This window comes from Lontra canadensis, unplaced genomic scaffold (genome assembly GCF_010015895.1).
Source record: "Lontra canadensis isolate GAN:19392208 unplaced genomic scaffold, GSC_riverotter_1.0 scaffold31, whole genome shotgun sequence".
Lineage (NCBI taxonomy): Eukaryota > Metazoa > Chordata > Mammalia > Carnivora > Mustelidae > Lontra > Lontra canadensis.
Genome location: NW_022631025.1, coordinates 10,524,399 through 10,547,619, shown reverse-complemented (window position 1 = coordinate 10,547,619; position 23,221 = coordinate 10,524,399). Strand labels below are relative to the sequence as shown.

General features: G+C 39.7%; 1 protein-coding gene across 4 annotated transcripts in view; it reads right to left on the bottom strand.

Moving 5' to 3' along the window:
* CUNH9orf135 (chromosome unknown C9orf135 homolog) overlaps window positions 1-23,221 on the bottom strand; it is a 103,456-nt gene that overhangs the window by 34,898 nt on the left and 45,337 nt on the right. For 3 of the 4 annotated variants that reach the window (XM_032866589.1, XM_032866587.1, XM_032866588.1), the window contains 3 exons: window positions 15,310-15,418; window positions 1,887-2,005; window positions 151-219 (listed from right to left, as the gene is read on the bottom strand). In XM_032866589.1, coding sequence (XP_032722480.1) covers window positions 151-219; window positions 1,887-1,978 — 161 coding nt within the window. In that variant the 5' untranslated portion in view covers window positions 1,979-2,005; window positions 15,310-15,418. Of the gene's footprint in view, window positions 1-150; window positions 220-1,886; window positions 2,006-10,350; window positions 10,387-15,309; window positions 15,419-23,221 lie in introns of those variants that run through there. The other variant, XM_032866590.1, reaches the window with a different exon arrangement.

Genomic DNA, 23,221 nt, shown 5'->3' with positions numbered 1-23,221 from the left:
CTTTTGTTAACAGAAAGGAGTCTGTAAAATGCCATGTAAAGAGTATTTTGTTGACCTTGGTATACCCTCACCCTCCCACCTCCACAAACAAACCCCTTGATTAATTCAGAAATGTTTTGTGCAATCTGTAACAGTTTAGGGTCTACTAACATTTTATGCCGATCTGGTGGGTGTCTAGTAAAGAGAGCTCCGAAGCCTGTGGCAGGTAGTCCAGTGTCCCTGAAACCAAGACAACAATTTTTAGAAAACATGTCAGACTGACATTTATAAACTTTCAAAGCCGTGGGGCTGAATTTTTTTTATCCTTTATAAAAAATTTTTCATTTTTTATTTTAAGACCAGTGTAGTTTACACACAGTGTTAAATCAGGTTCAGGTGCAGCAGTTCCGGGTGAAGAACATACTGTGGAGATTGCATCTGACTAGTAATCTAGCTATTCGTGCTGCCAAGACAGGGGAGCGACAATAGTAAAAGAATGACTTCAGGTAGGACTGATCAAACAAATAATGGTGCTTGGTATTGAGAAATGGCTTGTGGTTTTATATTAATAGTTAGAGTAATAAAATTGATAGTACTTATAATTGAGGAAATACCTGCTAATTATGGGGGGAAAATCAGTCAACAGAAGCTTCTGCATGAACTAGGTTGCCAGCTGGGGGTGGGTACAGTTCACCTTGCTCAAACGATAACAAGTGCAGCACCTGCTCCAACTGTTGATTATGTGAGCGAGAATAACCATGATGGTGGGAGTAGTCAGAAACTGATTTACTTGAGAAAATGCTGTATCGGGAGCACCAGTTATTAACGGGATTGGTCAGTCTCTGAATCCTCCCTCCAATTATAATTTGTATAACCTTGAAGAAAATTATTACGAACGCAGGGGTGGTTACACCTGGGGCTGAATAGTTTCTTTTCTTTTTTTTTTTAAGATTTTATTTATTTATCTGACAAAGATCACAAGTAGGCAGAGAGGCTGGCAGAAAGAGGAGAAAGCAGGCTCCCTGCTCTGCAGAGAGCCCAATGCGGGGCTCGATCCCAGGACCCTGAGATCATGACCTGAGCGGAAGGCGCCCCGGCTGAATAGTTTCTTAAAGGTTATTCGTGTCTGCAACTTTTCTGCACTTTGCAAAATAAAATGTCCCAATAAGTAAATGAAAAATTCAGTATTTTGTCATTGTTTTGACTGCACTTTCCAACAATTACAACAGAAGACAAGATGAATGGAAAGACTTTTCCATGGAAAGACACTGTGCCAAGCTGCAGGACTACAGATATGAGTAAGAAAGAGTTCCTACTCTCAAAGTACTACTTCAGGGGAAACACACATACATATAAATGACTAGAATGTAAGTCTACTTACATTCCAACTGTTACTCAGAACATAAACAAAATGCTCAGAGGGCAAGATCCAGATCAGTGACTGCTTATAGGAATTAGCTTAATTAGTAACTGCTTGTCAGGTAATATTTCTATGTACATTTCATACTTCTTTTCAGCTAAACTTCAGAGAAATCTAGGAAGTAGATAGTTTTATAATACCCATTTTATAGGTTGACAAGCTGAATATTATAGACACTATTTCACAAGTAAATTGCAAAGTTGGTGTTCAAATCTAGTCAGACCATTGACCAGGAAAAATGCATAAAGAGGAAGTAACATTTTAGCTGGACCCAGAATGGGTACTGCTGATTGGCAAACAACTGAGGGAAAGGGAATTCCAGACAGAGGGAATGGCATGAGCAGAAAAGCATGGAAACTTGCGATATGTTCGTTGCGATTGATGGGTCCCTGTAATGTATAGCTGGGCCTGCTACACCACCTCACCACTCATACAAATCCTTGCCTGCAGGTCTATGTCCTGAAAGCAAAGGAAAGTTGAAGAATACCTTTCAATAATCCCAGAGCTCATTGTCTCGTCATTCAATAAAGGCTTCCTCTTTATTTTATCCAATTCTCTGTTTAAATAAACTTGTGCCATTTTTTCATGTGTTTCTGATATCCAAATCTGGAAAAATGGAAGCCGCATATAAGAAAAATATATACATTGCCCAAAATGGTCAGTTATTAAAATATTTTTGTTGAAGCGCATTCTGATTTTAATTATTGATGCTACTGACATTGAAAAATAAGTACTATCTCATAGCAGTTCAGCTATTTCATCATAAATATGTGAAAATGGCCATTCCTTACCATGTGTTATTGGAAAATAAAAAATCAAGTTGGTTGTTTCTATGAAATGCATTCAACTAAATACTAATGCTACATGCTTTCTACTTCCTTCTCAAGGTTAGTATATTTTAATTTCCCTAAGTAAGAAAATGTCTGTAGCAATCACTTTGTAAATCACTTTGGATCAGATACCAGAGCCACCACCCCCATCATCCATTCATTCTCCATTACTCAATAAATTATCAAGAAGTTATTACTATGAGAAAGACTTGCAAATTGTAAGATGTACTCAAACCAATTGAAGAAGCATCATGAATAACATTTAGGGAATCTTACAAATAAAAATGGATGCTGAGGATTCAATATTTTTTTTCCATTCCAGACTCTAGAAGATCATGAATGTGGAGGTTGACAGCAGAGAAGCAGAACTCACCACCATCAAGAGAGCCCATTACTTTCTCCAAACCTGAAGACATCCAATGAAGCACTAGATCACATTAATGCTACCAGGTTTTGTTAAGAAAGAAAGAGAAAGAGAAAGAAAGAAAGAAAAAGAAAGAAAAAAAGAAAAAGAAAGAAAGAAAGAAAGACCTTTGTTTAGATATTTGGAGACTTCAACTGCAGGAATATCATAGCTATAGTCAAATGCTGATCAGTGACTGCTTTGAGTTGGTATAATAAAGCTCTGCTACAACTAGGAAACTATCCTACTCAAACCAATTTTAAATATAGTCTCTGGCCCTGGTTCCCTGGTCTATTCCATGGCTCTAGAGATCTTTTCTGACTACTGCTCTCTAAGACTTCAACGTCCTGAATCACCAGCTACCCAACCCAATTTCCAGCTTTGACTCCTATACCCTTTGCTCAACTACTCTTCCTATAAATTCCCAAGCTCATAAGTCAATGGTAAGAGACACTGTATTGAGCTTCATATTATACACTTTAACAAAAACTAAGACATTTCTTTTAGGAAAAAAATTACTAGGCACTTTTTTTTTTAACTGTTTTGTTTTCATGTGTAAGCTTGACCCAAAAGCACCTGTCAGTTTTCTACAGGCTAATCCCAACAGAAAGCCAGAGGGCAAGGAAGATCACTGAAGCTGTGCATAAAGGTCAGCCTCCATGGCACAGAGCAGGGCTGAGAAGGGGGAAAAGTAGACCTGAAGGGAGAAAGGAAAAACACTTGGCATAGTTGATCTTCATTTTAAGGAAAAACTGAGGCTGAAACAGAATACGTGAGGCCCAGGTAAACCAGCAAGAAAGCAGAAATTCCACAATTCAAAACATGCAGCCTGACTCATTCATTCATCAGTCTATATCTATGAAGGGCCAGGCGAGTGTAGTAAACACCCTCCAGAGGCTTGACTGACTACAGCTTAGTGAGCTGCAGTAAATCATGGGGATCATAGTAATGATAACAGCACATAGCTAGACACTGTTCTAAATGTCTTCACGTTAAATATTCTTGAAAACTCTACTACTCCCACTTCACACCTGAAGAAATAAAGACATGGAAAGTGTCAGACTCCTGACCAAAGTTACAACCTGTTAAGTGGTGGAGCCAAGACCAAGAGAGAATCTGTCTCCAGGACCCACTCCTAACCTCTGTTTCCTGTACCCCTCAATTTTAGACCTCCCGTCTTCATCAGTGTTAGAACCCCCAAAATTTTAGCTAGAGACCTGGTGTTTCAGACCACATTTTTTAGTTTCCTTTATCTTTTAAAAAGATAGTTTGAAGTTTTTATTTAAATTCCGGTTAGTTAACATACAATATATTAGTTTCAGGTGTACAATATAGTGATTCAATACTTCCATATAACGCAGTGCTATGTGGAAGTGCACAGCAAGTGCACTTCTAGTCTCCTTTATACTTAAATATAACCAGTGACTGGTTCTGAACAATGAGGCATAAATGGAAATAATTTATACAACTCCAGGAAAGTTCCCACTGCTTTTCTTTTCCTCCTGCATGAAATGTGGACATAGCAGGTTTCTGGCAGCCATCTTGGGCTCTGCGCAGGGATGGCAGGGTAGAAAGCTGAAAGGAGCAGGTTTCTGGCAAACTTCCATACCATTCCTGACCTGCTATCATCCAGACTTTTTACATGAAAGAATAAAACCTCATGTGAACAGCTACTGTTGATTTGTGGTGTCTGTTGCATGTGGGCAAATCTAATCCAACACCATTTTAATGTGAAAAATCACTGTGGTCTAGAAATATTCATAACCTGACATAAGGGTGGATAATTTATAAAAGCACTATAACATGTGTTTAAAAATCTTTTTGGCCATATATATATTTTATTGGCCATATATTGCCATATATATATGTATAAATATATATTATATATATATATATATAATTGGCCATATATATATATATTTTGGCCATATATATACACACACACACACACATACAAATATACATATATGTGTGTGTATATACATATACATATGTGTGTATGTATATATGTATATACATACACATATATGTATAAATGTATATATTGCCATATTTGTGTATAAATATATATTATATATATAATTGGCCATATATATATATTTTGGCCATATATATATATATTTTTTAAAGATTTTTATTTATTTATTTGACAGAGAGAGATCACAAGCAGGCAGAGAGGCAGGCAGAGAGAGAGGAGGAAGCAGGCTCCCTGCTGAGCAGAGAGCCCGATGCGGGGCTCGATCCCAAGACCCTGAGACCACGACCTGAGCCCAAGGCAGCGGCTTAACCCACTGAACCACCCAGGCGCCCCTATATATATATATATATATATATATATACACACACACAAACACACATACGAATATACATATAAGTGTGTATATATACATATACATATGTGTGTGTGTATACCACGAACTGGAGATTGGTAATTTGGTATGTGAGACTGCTAAATTAACACAGAACAAAATTGCAGGATAATCACTAAAATTTCCATTAAATTTGCATAATAAGATCTAGCTTGAGTCAAATGGTAAATAAAAAATATCTAATGTGTATTTAGGAAGTTTACTTTATAACATCATCATTATTCCCCATTTTCTTAAATATCAATTTTTCTTAAAGTCCCAACTTCTAATCTTCCAAGATGAACTCTTCTTATATGTGTGGCATTTAAGAAATCCCAGTGACTGTTAACTGGATAACTGGTACAGGGAAAGAGAAAATCATTTGTGACTTCCCCTCAAGTTTCACATTTGAGGGTAGCCAGACTCTTTCTGCTAAGGATGACCTACTCCTAGAAGAATAGCTCTTGGAAAGATGCATTTTAGTTGATTGCTAGTTGACATTTCTTTCTTATGTTCTTACAGAGTCCCCGGAAGCAGACTCCTCTGACCCATACTGTAGGAAGTGCAGACACTTTCCACATCAGGCTCCCTCTGTGATGGCACAGGCTGCCTCAGGAGTAAGTCCGACCTCAGTCAACCATGTTCCTCAACTTCAGGATAACAGTTACTCAAATCCCTTGCTGCCCAATATCCTCGAGGTCCCACACTACAGCCGGGAGTAGCTTATCCCATGTGGAAAGAAGGGGTGGAACTCAGCATGTAAATTCTCTCTAAAGGACTCCAAATTCCAAATACCAGGTCTCTTCAATATCAACCTCTTCTTTTTTTAATCTTCAAGGTGGATGAGAGACAGTTATTGCCCAAATGCTTTGCATGTTCCATGTGACAGATATGGCACCTCACTATGGAATGAAGAACTTGGCACCTGTCCTCTTAGATCTTCAGTCCTAACTGAAGCTGTTAAGTAGCACTTCCCCTACCAACTGTAGCTTTTTTTGTATCATTGCCAAAAGGTCACCATCATCAACAACCAATATCAAGACTTCGTAAAAAGTCTTTATCTTTAAAAAAGGATGATTCTTATTTCGCAGTTTTGCTCTTGGAAATTCTGACTCTGTTTTCATATCCAGGAGAACACAATAGTAGTTCCATACAGAGATTATTTAAAGGATTTCAGAGAATCGATGAGGCTCCCTGCCCATCATTATATTGAGCAACTGGGATGACATGGGGTATGATCAGAAAAATGATTTCATTCTTTTTTTCTACTATCTCTTCTATCTTTTCTTACAATCACCTCAGATAACAAAACTGTTTCTTGTAACAAAAACAGTCTCAGTTAAGTAATGAATATTAGTAGAATAATCACAAGAGGGCCTTTTAGTTGTCTTGATGTCTGAGGGAAGGAAAGAACAGAGCAAGTGAAGAACTAGAAGGTCAGCCCGCACTCCCCACACAGACACATTTCCCTCTGCAGAATTCCCTGGCTTGGAGCAGAGTAGCTGGAGGAAGAGAAAATCTTTTACCTTAAATGAAATTCACCATTTTGATGAGATACTTTATTTACTGAAATGGGACCGACAGACTTGTTATGATCAGAGAGTGACCATAAAATTTATAAAATCTGCATACCATTTTATCCAAGGGTACAAAAGAAAACATCACTCCACAAAGTAGGGTGAATAGACAGTGAGACAAAGAATACAGGTGCGCGTGCGACTGCATCTTTCAAGTGCCGTTTGTTCAACATAACAGAGCACATGCTTCAGAAAACTGATATACTGAAAAATTAAAATCTAGTTCCTCAAAGAGTTAAATGAGGCATGATTATTGCTATAGAAAAAGAGTTGTGAAGGAGAGTGATGGGATCAAAATGGCTGATGCCAACATTCATTCCTATCCCAGATCCCTAGAAATGACAGAGCAGATACACGTTTGAATCAGTAAGTCCATGGATGCATCAGCAGACATGGAAAATACGCTCACTTGGCCTAAATTTATACAGAATTCCTGAAACAGTAGAGGCAGGTGCACTTATGCTGATGTTGGAAAAGACAATCCAAAGTAGATCCATGCGAGGAAGCTGGAAATGGTGGCATCAACTTTAAGCTCAGAGATTACAGAAACCTGAAGCAAAAGGAGACCCTGCCTCCATCACCGACTTGCCCCAAACATCTCCCTTTTTCCTGGTTATAAGTGGTTCTCCTCCAAAGGCATTTAAAATTATTCCATTCACAAAAATTTGATCCATATGACTCTTTCAAGTACATAGATCTGAATGCAAGAAGCATCTGTAAGTATAGTCTTATGATCAAAACACTATTCTACTATGTCAATCCAAGAAAAAAATACCTGAACCAATTAAGTAAATAATAATTGAATTTCTCAGATCTGATATAATTATATCCCTTTATATCCCTTTTAGAGTCATTAATTTTTAAATATCATATTTTCATCCTCTAAAATAGCTCATATTTGAGACTTTCTTGGCTATTTTTTTTAGATTCATAAAAAGAATGTTAGCACACTCTTGTACTATTCATTTATTTACCTTTTTAAAGTTCAAAATGACCGTAATGCTATTCATACTAATATTAGCCTAATATGCTCATTCACATTGTCCTGTTAGTTCTGGAAATGCCTTGGCACTGATCCATTAGCCATATAAGAAAAATCTGTTTAGAAAAATCACCCATTGGTTTTCCTTGTTCCTTTATGTCTGACAAGTTCTCACCTTCTATGACACAGCATCAAAGGTACCCTGTACTTAATTCTTCTCAGTTTTGAGGAAGTTTCCTTCCTCAAAAGCAGCCTTACATACTGATCGTAACAGAGGTAGTGTTGTCAGGATCCTTGGGTGAGGGACTTTACAAATGAAGGAACCATGATAGAAGAGCTCTGAGCATTTTAGCTTGCATGGGGCTCACTCTGGTAGAGTTAAGCAGCACCTAAATAAAGTTTAAATGAAATACCAAGACAAAAAGCTATAGTTTAAAATGCTATTTCCCATAATTGCTTAGACTCATAAAACAATCAGAGAAAGTGGCCTGAATGAGTGCTTGTCCAGAAAGCTGCATCCCCATGGCCCCACATGCTCTCCTGAAGCCAGAAGGAGCACTGGAGTAGGAATTCGATTATGCCACCCTTGAAACCTGACTGGTATATTTCCAGATTTCACCAATGAATGGTTCCTTTAGATTCAGCTCAGGAGCTGTGCTGTGGGCATCTCCACTAGGAAGCCATCCATGACCCTCCCCCTCAACACATTTCAGTTCAGGTGCCCCTTTCCACATCTTAATCTTCTTCCTGTCATAGCATCCATCATACACTGCGTCACTGTGGTTGTACATCTGCACTCTCCCCCACAAGCCTGTGAGATCCTAATGTACAGTGACGTTGTTTTGAGTTGTTTCTTACCGCAGCACTTAGCAAAATAACAGGGCCTCAATATATATTTGTGAAATACAGTCCTTTTTTCCTTCCTCTTCCCCCCTTTTTTCTTCCCTTCCTTCCTTCTTGCCTTTATTTCTTTCTTTGTCTCTTTCCTTCTTTCTTTCCTTTATCCCTTCCTTCCACAAGTACCTACTGAGGACCCACTCTGAGCCAGGCACCATTCTAGGAACTGGAAACACAGCAGAGAACAAAACAAACTGAAGTCCCTTCTCTCGTGGCGCTAGTATCTAGTCAAGGGACATGTGCAATTAACAACTAAAGAAGTCTTAAATATATCCAGTGCTTTAAATGCCACGAAGAAAAATAAAGTAAGGGAAGAGGATAGCGAGGAATGATGTGAATGGGCTGCTCTTTTTTTATACCAATGGGCAACTAGCTCACTGAACGAGTGGGACTTGTATGTAGGTACAATCAGAAAACAAACCTGTTGTTCCTCCATCATTGCCCATCCATAGCCATTTGGAGAGGAGAATTCTTCCTTATGCTCCTTGATAAAATATAGGACAATTGCCAAGACCTCTGTGGCCACTCTCAGATAATACAAACATCTTCTGGCTACTACTGTCCCAAGAGGAGTCTCATTGAAGTAAGTAAAATCCTCAGTACCATGTACTAACCAAAACTTCATTTGAAATGAAAGACTCATTCCTGTAATTTGGGTCAGCTTTGGCCTGGCATATGTCAGTGGGAAAGATGGCACAGTTGGCTTCTTCTCAATTGTCCCTCTTAAACTTCTTCCCTACTCCTCAACTCCCTCTGGCTTCTTTAGGGTTTATGATGTGGGTGTGGGGATACAAGGAAGGAGAGAGGTAAATGCAAGAAAGGTGGAAGTATAATCTTGTTTTGGTTTCCTCTGGGTATGTCTGTTGTCTAACCCTCTCTGGCACTGATGGATGTTCAAAGGTGACTTTCTTAAGAGTGTTCTGTAGATGTTGAGATCCCTTCTGGAAACACCCAGTGGTTATGTTCCATGACACAGGGTGTCACTGTCCTGCCTCAGCCCCTGGGAATCCAGTCACTGTCCCTCCCATTCCTACATGAGCGGCTCTTGGGCAGGTTCTGAAACGGCTCTCTGTCATCTTTCTCTTCTATATCTGATCCCCAAAAGCCACCTGCGGGCCTGAGTACTCACTTATCCTTGTCTCACCAATGATGTATATGTAGCTAGTTCCCCTCTCTCTGCTCTGCTGCTTTGGAAACATCACCAGCACCTCATATCTTTAACTTCACCAGGCAGATGAGACTCACAGTACACCTTTTCCAAAACCCTGTTTTTCTACCCTTAAACCCTTCTTTTGGTTTCTTGGCTTTCAATCCTCTTATATCCCTCATGTGGATACCGGCCTAAGGGAACCATCTTTGAGGGTCTCACCTAAGTGGACTAATATTTCACTTTGGCACATAGGACTATGGATTTATTTGTGGAAAGTCTCAGCTAAAATGAAGACCAAGAAATTCCTATTTAAAATACTGTTACAAATAAACAGTGCTCACATTAGCCCCAGCACCAGCACTGAAGGGCAAGGAGAACTTCATACAGTGAAACAGAAATGCTGGTGGACAAAAAAAGCAGCCACTCAGCAGCAATATTGCAAAAATCCAAAAATGCAAAGACATGTAGGAGAGGAAACAGGGAGGAAACAGGGGCTACCTGGCATGTGCGTGGACCCAAATCAGGAAACAGGACAGAGGTTATAGATAAGAAATGAGAAACCAATGCCCCAACACATGGCCAAGCCACAGCAAAAAAATAATCAGGTTCATTTTCCGCAAGGAGGATACAGTGTTTGGGGGGTAAAAAGGCCCTGGGCTGGGAGTGGAACAACTTGGCACTCCAAGAGACAGTTTGAGAAGTATTTAAGATCTTAGACTCTGGAACCAGAGGGAAAAATAGATTTTAATTTTTAATACACTTACTTGCTGTTTGACTTTGAACAAGTGATTGAGCTTCACCTGGCCTTGGTGTCCTCATTTATACAACGTGGCCCTTAGAGTGCTAGCCTGAAGAGTTGTCCAGAGGATGAAATGAGGTGCTGTTCATGTAACCCTCTTACTGAATAGATCCTATCCCATCAGTAGGATGCAGTCATGAAGCAACTTCATTTTTAATCAAGCTGCCTCTTCCATCCCACATGGATGGCTGGTTCTTCCCTTTCACTTAATGGGAATTTTAAACGAGTCCCTTAACTTTTCTAGGCCCCTCAATCTTGAGAAGGATCTCATTTTAGTTATGAAATTTTCCAGTCCAGTGAAATCATCAAAATTGCTAACTGTATTAGATTTAAGTTTCTCACCTTCCCAGCTGGGTGCTGCTTTAGGCATGGAATCCTGCAGCAGGTGGGCCTTGTTTCACAAGAGTCAGACACCTGGACCCTATGCCCTCTAAGTTCTAGGATACACCTATTAATCTCTCTGATTTCCTTAAAACACCTCTCAACTGAGGAAGAAGGGACATGTGTCCCACAATGAAATAAATCCTTCTTGAACTCTAGTCTTCAAGGACATAATCACTCATACTGGCCTAACCTAGTTTAGAATATCTTAGCAGGTCCTGCCTAGATGGTCTAGCATCTTGCTTTAAGATGTGTGTTTTTCACCAACTAGTGAGAGTATTCTAGTGTTTAGGTCTCTATCAAAATTCTGTGGCAAGAAGAACTCATCCACCCTTTTGCTACATCTAGCATCATACCTGACACATGAAAATAGGAAGGCTCTGTATCCATATCTCCCTCCTTTTTACACCTGGGACCTTAGGTGAAATCATTTAAGATCAGTGGGTCTGGGTTTAGAACTAGAATAATATCTTTCTTATGGGCAGAAGACATGAACAGACATTTCTGCAAAGAATACATCCAAATGGCCAATAGACACATGAAAAAGTGTTCAACATCACTTGGCATCAGGGAAATACAAATCAAAACCACAGTGAGATACCACCTCACACCAGTCAGAATGGTTAAAATTAACATGTCAGGAAACGCGCGTGGAGGTTCCTCAAAAAGTTGAACATATGGGGCACTTGGGTGGCTCAGTGGGTTAAAGCCTCTGCCTTCGGCTCAGGTCATGATCCCAACATCCTGAGATCGAGCCCCAAGTCAGGCTCTCTTCTCAGCAGGGAGCCTGCTTCCCTTCCACTCTCTCTGCCTACCTGTGATCTGTCAAATAAATAAATAAATAAAACCTTTAAAAAAAAGTTGAAAATAGAGCTACCCTATGACCCAGCAAACGCACTACTGGGTATTTACCTTAAAGATACAAATGTAGTGATCCAAAGGGGCACATGCATCCCAATGTTTATAGCAGCAATGCCGACCATAGCCAAACTATGGAAAGAACCTAGATGTCCATCAACAGATGAATGGATAAAGAAGATGTGTATATACACACAATGGAATATTATGCAGCCATAAAAATGAAATCTTCCCATTTGCAATGACATGGATGGAACTAGAGGGTATTATGCTAAGTGAAATAAGTCAATCAGAAAAGATAAGTATCATATGATAAATATCATATGATATAATCATATCTCACTGATATGAGGAATTTGAAAAACAAGACAGAGGATCATAGGGGAAGGGAGGGAAAAATGAAACAAGATGAAACCAGAAAGGGAGACAAACCATAAGAGACTCAATCTCAGGAAACAAAGTGAGGGTAGCTAGGGGTTGGGAGGAGGCTGGATGATGGACATTGGGGAGGGTATGTGCTATAGTGAGCGGTGTGAATTGTGTAAGACTGATGAATCACACACCTGTACCCCTGAAACAAATAATATATGTTAATGAAGAAAATTTTTTAAATAGTATCTTTCTTTCAACTTTGTAACATTGTTAAGAAGAGCAAGAAACACCATTTCCTTACATCACACATGAAAATAGACTCAAAATGGATGAAGGACTTCAATGTGAGGAAGGAATCCATCAAAATCCTTGAGGAGAACACAGGCAGCAACCTCTTCAACCTCAGCCACAGCAACTTCTTCCTAGGAACATCGCCAAAGACAACAGAAGCAAGGGCAAAATGAACTAGTGGGACTTCATCAAGATCAAAAGCTTTTGCACAGCAAAGGAAACAGTTAACAAAACCAAAAGACAACTGACAGAACGGGAGAAGATATTTGCAAATGACTTATCAGATAAAGGGCTAGTATCCAAAATCTATAAAGAACTTATCAAACTCAACTCCCAAAGAACAAATAATCCAATCAAGAAATGGGCAGAGGACATGAACAGACATTTCTGCAAAGAAGACATCCAGATGGCCAACAGACACATGAAAAAGTGCTCTACATCACTCGGCAACAGGGAAATACAAATCAAAACCACAGTGAGATACCACCTCATACCAGTCAGAATGGCTAAAATTAAGTAGTCAGGAAATGACAGATGCTGGCGAGGATGCAGAGAAAGGGGAACCCTCCTACACTGTTGGTGGGAATGCAAGCTGGTGCAACCACTCTGGAAAACAGCATGGAGGTTCCTCAAAAAGTTGAAAATAGAGCTACCCTATGACCCAGCAATTGCACTACCGGGTATTTACCCTAAAAATACAAATGTAGTGATCAGAAGGGGCACGTGTACCCGAATGTCTATAGCAGCAATGTCCACCATAGCCAAACTATGGAAAGAACCTAGATGTCCATCAACAGATGAATGGATAAAGAAGATGGGGTATATATATACACAATGGAATACTATGCAGCCATCAAAAGAAATGAAATCTTATCATTTGCAATGACGTGGATGGAACTAGAGGGTATTATGTTTAGTGAAATAAGTCAATTGGAGAAAGACAACTATCATATGATCTCCCTGATATGAGGAAGTGGAGATGCAACGTGGGGGGGTCTGAGGGGTAGGAAAAGAATAAATGAAACAAGATGGGATCGGGAGGGAAACAAACCATAAGAGACTCTTAATCTCACAAAACAAACTGAGGGTTGCCGGGGGGAGGGGGCTAGGGAGAGGGTGGTGGGGTTATAGACATTGGGGAGGGTATGTGCTATGGTGAGTGCTGTGAAGTGTATAAACCTGGCGATTCACAGACCTTTACCTTTGGGGCTAATAATACATTATATGTTTATTTTAAAAATGAAAAAAATTACTAAAAAAAAAGAAGAGCAAGAAACAAGATGGGTGAACAAGTGCTTTATACACAAAAAGTCTAGAAAAATGTAACTTGCTATTAGGATATAAGAATAGCAATTTTGTCAGAAACAGTTGACCCCTTGACCTATTTTCATTCCTATCTAATAACTGTAAACCTGGAACACTAAGGACAAGGTTTCAATGACCATGAACAAAAGTCATAGAGAAGGTAAATATTATCTTGTTTCCACACCCTCTATTAGACCTGAGGTTTGATTGCTGTAACGTGTATAATGTACAGAATGAAAGTTTGAGGTTCCTACATCTCATAGTTCACTTCATCTAACTTTCTCCCACAACCCAGAGACCAAGAACATTTTCATTTGGAAGTCAAAAATAAATGTTTTTCTAAGGGTCAAAGACGCTAAGTACATGCCAGGCAATGTGTGCTTTGCCCAACTTGCTCTTGTCCTGACCACATAGCCCCATGGCTTAAGAAAGCAAGGCTAAGCTGTGTTTGGTGGAGCAGGGCTGAGTGGCTACAGACAGAGTTGAGTATCAGACTCGGGAACCCCTCCATGTGCTGGCTAAAGACCCAAAAGGCAACCTGGTGCAAAGGCAAGAGGCCAATGTGGAAACTGAGGGAACCATCAGAATGCCCTTGAGGTCTGAGCTGTAGGGAAAAGACACTGAGCAGCACAAAATCAGAATGCCAGCAAGACACTGGTGTGTGTGTGTGTGAGTGAGAGAGAGAGAGACAGAGGGAGAGAGAGGAGGGAGGAGGATGTGTTGCTTTAGAGCTGTCTTGGTTCCTGTAAGTATCCTTGATTCCATTTCCAGGCAGCTGCATCATTATAATAAATGTCCATTTTCCCAGCTATCCTTATTATTCTCTATCCACTGTAACTATAAAAGGAAGGAAGAAACAAGCATAAGCCCAGATAAGCTAATTGATTCCCATCGCCCTGGAGACCTGAGAGTCTTCGAGACTCATGTCCAGCAGAGAATTATGGATCTTCCTAGGCTTGCCCTATTTCAAAATAGCCCTGCTTTTGGGGGCAGAGTGTGATACAAACCCAGTCTTCTCAACACATTTGCATCTGCCCTAGTCAAATTACCAACTCTTCAGCCCCAAGACCATCCTATAAGGTTGTACTGAGTCTTCAACTAGCCCAAAATTCTTGACATTGTAGGACACAATTTGGGGGCTATGGAGAGGTGAGCTCCTGCCTTACGCCAATTGGGTAGGCTCCTAAATAGCCAAGGAGTAACCCACTCATGGCAATTCAAACAGGAAGTACTCATGCAATGAATATTCCTTTGGGAACTGGGTCACACAAATGTCAGGAGAATAATACCAGCATGTTTTAATAACCCACAACTCTACCACCTTATGACAAATAAAAAGGACTTGAAATCAAGGAACTAGATTCAAAGTCTCACTCTTCCACTCCCTAACTGAGGACTTTGAGTAAGTCACTTAACCTCTAGTAGGAGTTTCTCCCCCTCTGAAGAGTAGAGATAATACCACCTACTTCACAGGGTTGTTGTGAAGTTTAAAGGAGACATATGATGCAGCAACAGCATCATAACAACAGGCACTGAGTTAACCACTTGATTTACTTTATCTTATTTAATTTCTCCAATAACCTTATGACTAAGTCACCTGCCCAAGTACCCAAACAGCATGGAGGGGTGGTGCCAGCAAAGAACTCCTCCCTTTATTTTTCCATGTTTCACTAGGAGGAAGATTCCCGATCTAAAGAAATCAGCAGCAACTACTTACTGGGGGTTCATCAGTTCCAAGTCTCCAATATGTTGAATTACACAGTTTTTTTATGTCCTCAGGACCCTCTATATCATAATCTTTTGGATAGGCTTCTCTGTCATGGTGCCTTAAAAAATAAATTAGAATCTGTTAGGTGGTGAAGTTTTTTTTTTTTTAATTACATATTGCATTTAAATTTTTAAAAAATTATCCAATGAAAATGTACTATATTTGTGACATTGTTTTAATTATAAATTCACTGGATGTGGGACATATAAAGTATTTTCCATCTCTTTTCAAGTAACGCTGAGGGTACTTCCTAAAAACAATGCAGTACATGTGATAAAACTAATAATATCATAAGAACAATATTTATCCAATGCAACAATTACTCAGTTACTCCAATGAAGTGAACCTTATTTAATAATGTAGATTAGTGACCAAAAGTAAATTCTAAAATAAGACATGGTAATAAATTAGAAAGGCAACTTGCCACTTTAGCAAATTTTTCTACCATGAATTTTAATTAAAAGTTTTTTTTCAAAATTAGAAAGAGCCAAGTATCTGCTCATATGGATTTATAACATGTGCTTCCTGCTTCTAAAGAGGAATAAAACTTTGGAATAAAAGAGGAATAAAAACTGTCTTCTAAAGACAATAAAACATAAGCTGGAAAAAAACATGTAGACAGAAGAGGAAAAAAAAAAATTCCAAACATCTTGACTAAAAGTGTGGATAGAAATAATAATATAGGAGGGATTTGGGAAGAGGAAAAGAAAAAGGAAATGGAGTGGCCTGCAGCAGAAGTAGCTATTTTTACATAGCTTTCTTCAGTAAGATAAAGGAAGCTGAACCCAAACATCCCTCAGAAGGGGCCTTGATATTGAGGGATACAGGGCTAGGACTGTGTAAGGGATATTGAGGAACCCTAGAATGCAGCCAGCCAGCCAGCCAGCCAGGCCGCCAGCCATCCAATTGTCCACTCATTCAGTCAATACTTTAAGTACCTACTATATGCCAGGCAGGAGACACAATGGGGACTAAGCCTGATGCAGTCCCTGCCTTCATTGCTCACACTCCGGTGAAAGACACAAGAAAATTCTATAATGTGGGCACAGGGTCATGGAAGCAGAATGGCATCCACTCATCTGGATGGGGCACTCTAATTTAAGTCAGGAGGCCCTTTAGGACCTGAACCCCCACCTCATTCCGCTGTATTAGGACTGGGACCCTGCACTGCATTCAAACTACAGCCCTGCCTTTCTGCATCTGAGATGAGAGCAGAACACTGCATAGAACACAGCAGCAAGGGAGCCAGGGTGGTGCAGCAGAGCCCAGACACACGAACCCTCTTCCTTCTTCACATCTGAGCATTAAATTGCAAAATACTAAAAGCATTTTGGTACCATGTCAGCATTTTCTGAGAACCTCCCAGGAAGCTCTCACTTTAGTCCTTAGGGGGAATATTGAACAACATCAAGAACCAGGAGTGGTAGAGTGAATGGGGCCAAGGGTTTGAGTCATTGCTCATGTCCTAGCTGTATGACTTCGGGCAAGTCACTTAATCTTTCTGTGTTTCCATTTCCACATGTGTAAAATGAGGACAGATATAATACCAATAAGATTTTTGCAAAATGAAAAATACAAAAGCAGAACATCCTTCAAATACTGTAAAGTATCATAAACACCTATGTATAATGAATACTAATCCAGCTTTAAAAAATTCTGGTGTACAATAACTGCAACTTTATTTTTTTCTTAATTGTACTTAATTTCTTTGCCAAGTGCTCATATTGCTAAGATGGAAAAACCTTAATCTTGGTCAATTCTGGATCTCTTCCCACTCTCAAGGGCCTGTGTGGTGCCACATGCCAAGAATCCATCTTTGTTGTTATCATCTCTCCCTGCTGACATTGGTGGACACCTCCTCATTCTCCTGTGGTCTTCCATTATGGATACATGCAAATCTCTGCTATGCCCTTCTGGTCCTGCCACACAGACTCCTGCTTAGACTGGCACTCAGCCACAAGCGTGCCATTATCTGGGCCAACAAGAATCTTCATGTGTCCCTCTCCACCTGTTCCTGGAAAACAGATGCCATCCCTGAGTTGTTTGCCTAGCCCCTCAAGGTTTCATGTCACCCCCTGACACTGGGCTTGGAGGACACACACACCCCCCACAGTTCAACAGCTCCAAAACCTCTACCCTGGGAATGGATGGCTAGGCAGTGATAGGTCTCATCTGCTCAAGAATTTCTAAAGCTTTAACCTTTCCAATTTGGGGTCCCAGACAAACACATACATTTTCAACTTCTGGGCTACCCTCCATCTTCATTCCATGAACTCATCTATCATGGGACAGGGAAGCCCAGCTCTTCATCTGTTCTTCCAAATCTATGGTGTCATCCTAAGACCCAAGCTTTTGAATCCCAAACCCAAGAATTTGGTGTTTTTGTTGCCTGCTGGGTCTTTCTTCCCTGAGATAATAATACCAGAATATCTCCCTGGGAGCATAAGAATGAAGAGGAAAAGCATTTCAGTATGTGATCCTAGTGCCCACTTCTTCACAGTCCACAGTGGGCACAGTGGCCAGTGTCCAGGGTGTTTTAAAACATAGGAGTGTCTTAACTAATTTTTATTTTTTATTTTATTTTTATTTTTTAAATTTTTAAAAAAAATTTTTTTTTAAGATTTTATTTATTTATTTGACAGAGAGAGATCACAAGTAGACGGAGAGGCAGGCAGAGAGAGAGAGAGAGAGAGGGAAGCAGACTCCCCGCCGAGCAGAGAGCCCGATGCGGGACTCGATCCCAGGACCCCGAGATCATGACCTGAGCCGAAGGCAGAGGCTTAACCCACTGAGCCACCCAGGCGCCCCTTATTTTTATTTTTTAAAGACTTTATTTATTTATTTGACAGACAGAGATCACAAGTAGGCAGAGAGGCAGGCAGAGAAAGAGAGGAGAAAGCAGGCTCCCTGCAGTGCAGAGAGCCCGATGTGGGGCTTGATCCCAGGACCCTGGGATCATGACCTGAGCCGAAGGTAGAGGCTTTAACCCACTGAGCCACCCAGGCGCCCCTTAACTATTTTTTAATCAGCAAAAAAGAGAATATAATACATCTTAGATTGTATCCATCTTTATACCAATGTAGTTATAAACTATCATTTTTAACTTTTTTTAATGGAGGAAGGAGCCCATGAAGGCAAAGATAGTGTCCATGAAAGTCAGAATGTACAATATATTTTTAAGTTGTATTATAACCAGATTATTACAAAAGATGCAGGTATGTTCCTTCACTTAAAGCAATCTCAGTCCTAAAAGTCCAGCACTGAAAACATGAATCTATAATGAAAGTCTTTCTGTGGAAAACGGAGCTAATACACAGCTCAAGAAGACCTGCCCCTACTTCTAAGAGACTGCCAGCCTCACAAAGAGGAATAAACATGCTAAAAAAATTATAAAGTATATAAAATATAATATAAAAAATAAATATGTTTAACAAGTATAAAAATATAGTAAAGTGATCAGGGTATTATAAAGAAAATGACAGACTGAATTAATTATTTTATTATGTCAGGTGAACACTGACTTGTGCCTCAGTTTCCTTGAGATGAATTGAGGATCATACACTGAGGAAACAAATGAATCAATGGACTAAGAGTCTCAAGTGACAAGTGACATGTAAATGCAAAATACTATTATGTGTAATAATATTTTGTCTATCAATCATATGCTTTAGTTTAGTTTCAATACTTGTTAATGCCAATTAAACCTTAGAGCATCTTTATGAGACATATATCAAGGTATTATAATATATAATAAAGTAAAATATAACTATAAATATATATATATATATACACACACACTTTATATAGCCTTGTTCCCCTTGTTACGTGCATTTATCGATGGTCACCATACATATATACAACCAGCCATAACCTGCCATTTACTGCAACAGAAATTCATTATGAGAAAATAATAAAAATAATAATAAAATTTACAATGTCTTTGGAGCAGTAACTTTCAAACCTTTTGAGTATAGCCCCCCTCACCCCAGCCCATCTTAAGACACTGGCCAATGTCTGAAGACTTTTTCGGTTGTTGCATCAGGGTGGGTGGGTTGTCACTGGCCTCCAGTGGGTAGAGGCCAGTAATGCTGCCAAACATCCTACCATGCAAAGAACCCCCCCGCCCCACCCAAACAGAGAAATATCTGGCTCAAAATGTCAAAAATGTCAAGGTTAAGAAAGCTCCAGGGAACAGTTATATACCAGACTTAGATCAGTGGTTCCCAAAGGTGTTTCATAGAGCAGCAAAATATTCCCCCCAAATTTGTAGAACCAACATAAAACTGCCAACTTTCTTTCTTTTTAAAGATTTTATTTATTTATTTGACAGAGATCACAAGTAGGCAGAGAGGCAGGCAGAGAGAGAGGAGGAAGCAGGCTCCCTGCTGAGCAGAGATCCTGATGCGGGGCTCGATCCCAGGACCCTGGGATCATGACCTCAGCCGAAGGCAGAGGCTTTAACCCACTGAGCCACCCAGGCGCCCCCCAACTTTTATTTTGACAGAAGCATTAAAAAAATAAAATAACCATCTACCACCTTTAATAGGAAGACCTCTAACACCACAGATAAGTAAAAACAATCTCAGAGTCCTTTAAACTGAATAAATTTAGCTATACAAATAACTTGCTGCGTTGTCTTTATGGTTCATCTTATCACCTTGGATTAGTAATAAGGTCATTGTTGACCAGTACTGGTCTAGTCTACTGACTGACTTCTGCAGATATTAATTTGTCCAGACATGAATTTGACAGCAGCTGGTCAGCAGTCAGTTCAAGGTCAAAGCTGCTTGAATACAGGTATTCCATGATGCTGACTGAAGGAAGAACTATGTCTTCCATGACAAGCATGCAGGTGCTGGCTGACCTTCTTGCTGGGAGAAGAGTCCACAGGGCTCCCTGCCATCAGTGCCAGAATCTTCCTTGACAAGCAGTCTTGCTTCTGCTTAGGACCTTGCTGTATCAGGGCCGGAGTTGAGTGCTGTAACTCTTTCTTTATATAAGAAATCTTTACGTAAGACATCCTCAATTATAAGAGATGTAGCTTACATTCTCCACTCTGTTGTGGAAGAGACAGTATGAATATGAATAGAACTGGGAACGGGGAAAGGACTGATAGGACAGGATCAGAGCTGCCAACTGTATGAAAAGGAGCTTAGAACTATGACCCTGTAGTCAAAAATGGCACTTAGACTGCTACAGAGGGGATTAAGATCAATACAATCTAGTAGGTCAAAGGTAGCATGAGCAGTTCCTATTCTGGACAAATGACCAACATATGCACTCAGCATGTAACTTCCTACCACCAACTCTGTATCACCTGAACGCTTGAGTTCTGTTCTTCCTATCTCTTCAGGCCTAATGTAGTCCCAAGAAATGCCTTGTCGAGAGATACAAGGGTCTGTTTCTGGGGTCCTTCGGGAGCTTGGGTTTCCTATCATAAGAGTTGGATGACTCCACATCAAATTTGATTGGCAAGCCCCCGTTGAGTAAACTCATACAGCCGAAAGTGAGTTGCAGAACTAAAGAAACGTGAGTCCAGAGCATTCTTGGGCAAGGACCTGAAGCTCCCCTCAGGCTGCCCCAAGCCAGAGTGGTCCAGCTCCCAGGAGAGGACGGCAGGGGGTTAGGCCATAGGATTCCTGCTGCAGGAAAAGTGACCAAGTTGTATTCTAGTGGAACAAGTGACACTCACATGACACTAAAGTTTACACATACTTTCCATGGTCCCACATCTATGTGGGGGCAACAAAGTGGAGGCTTGCAACAAAACTTGTATCTCTGCTCCACCTTTCACATTTTTTCTTTTTAATTATGCATTAATGAATTTGCCTTCTCATTAGACTCAGGAATAATAGATACAGGAATTATTCTTTATTCATCTTTGTGATCTCAGTGCCTAGCATAGTCTACAATATTATAAATGCTCATTAAATCTTCACTGATTGATTGATTGAATGTTCTTATTGTGTTACTGTCACCTTAATATAAATGTTGAAAGCAGAGGCTTTCAAATGTGTCCATAAAAATAAAAAGCATCCCAGCTCACTCTGCAAAAGCACATATAAAGGAGGAGTGATTATGCATATAGAGATGCTAGTCCTTTGCAACAAAAACTTGTCTCCAGAGGAATTAAAAACCTACTTGCTGAATGGGAAAGTTCTCGGCATGCATATGCATAACACTGATTGCAACGGGGTGTGAGTCTGAGCAATATCTGACATGAGAACAATGAAAATCCCAGCACTTCGAGCTTCTATTTCCTTGACAAGAGACACATTTTCTTTGCGGATTTCAAAGATGTTAAAAATGTTTTGTTAAGACTCCAGATGGAAGAATATATTAATTTTAAATTTTAGAATTATTAATGTAGTTCACAACTACTCTGTCAGTTATTGTATTTTCTGATATAAATCTAACCCACACGAGAAGAGAAAGATATCTTTTTTATTAGGTTTTATAAACATCTGCTATCTAGAACTTCAAAAGAAAATTACCCCAGAGAGTCAGCTCTATTTCCTGACACCTCAGAAGCATAAAGCCAATAGAATCAAAGGCTACAAAGAAACATTTGACAATGCTCTTTAAAGATTTCATGGGAAAATGATTTACATGCCAAGGTAATGTTATTTTAGTGGCACATTCATCAAACTGACAAATGAACACTTTTAGATGTATTTGCAGAGTCATAAGAAAAATCTTATGTCCTTGGGAGAAATGGTGACATATCAGATATATGAAGAGGGTCTTTGGTTTTCACTGTCTCATGGTCCTTGTGATTTGTGCATCTATAACCTGAAACCACGGAATTTGAATCCTAAACTGCACTCAAAAGAAAACCATCTGATGAAGGACGGTATGTGAAATTTTCATTTTCATTTTCATTTTCTTCACTGGACATGTATTGAGGGCCATATATTGAGTGACATATATTGAATGAATGAGACCCATCATTATTAAGGATTTTCTTCATAGAAAGTTTTCAGAAACAGGAGGCCCTATGGAGAATATTGGGAGGAAACAAAAAAGAATATAGTAGTGGGAGCCTGTGTCTAAACAGTTTAAATGTCGTCAGTCTGAGTAACTGCCAAACACATGACTTTGAAAAGAGCTGAAGGGACATGTATAAGACATGGTGCTACTGTAATTGATTAATCTACCTAAAACATTTTCAGACGGAAATGAGGTACTAAGTACCTGGGAGTGGTGAAAACCAGGATTGTCCTGGCCAAATCAGAATTAAGACATTCCATTATACCGTGTTTCACCAACTGGATCTCCCTGATCTTAAAATCAATCCTAGGATGCTTCTCGAGGTTTCTTTGATTCTCCCCTCCAGAATCAACTTATATCAACTGGCTAAAGACACTCTAGGAGGTAGAGTAAGACTAAAGGGAGACAGCATTTTTTCAAGTGTATTATACAAAAATGTTGAAAATAGAACTACCCTATGACCCAGCAATTGCACTGCTGGGTATTTACCCTAAAGATACAAACGTAGTGATCCGAAAGGGCACGTGCACCCGAAAGTTTATAGCAGCAATGTCTACAATAGCCAAACTATGGAAAGAACCTAGATGTCCATCAACAGATGAATGGATAAAGATGTGGTATATATATACACAATGGAATACTATGCAGCCATCAAAAGAAATGAAATCTTGCCATTTGCGGCGAAGTGGATGGAACTAGAAGGTATCGTGCTTAGCGAAATAAGTCAATCAGAGAGAGACAACTATCATATGATCTCTCTGATATGAGGGAAAGGAGATGCAACATGGGGGGTTAAGGGGGTAGGAGAAGAGTAAATGAAACAAGATGGAATTGGGAGGGAGACAAACCATAAGTGACTCTTAATCTCACA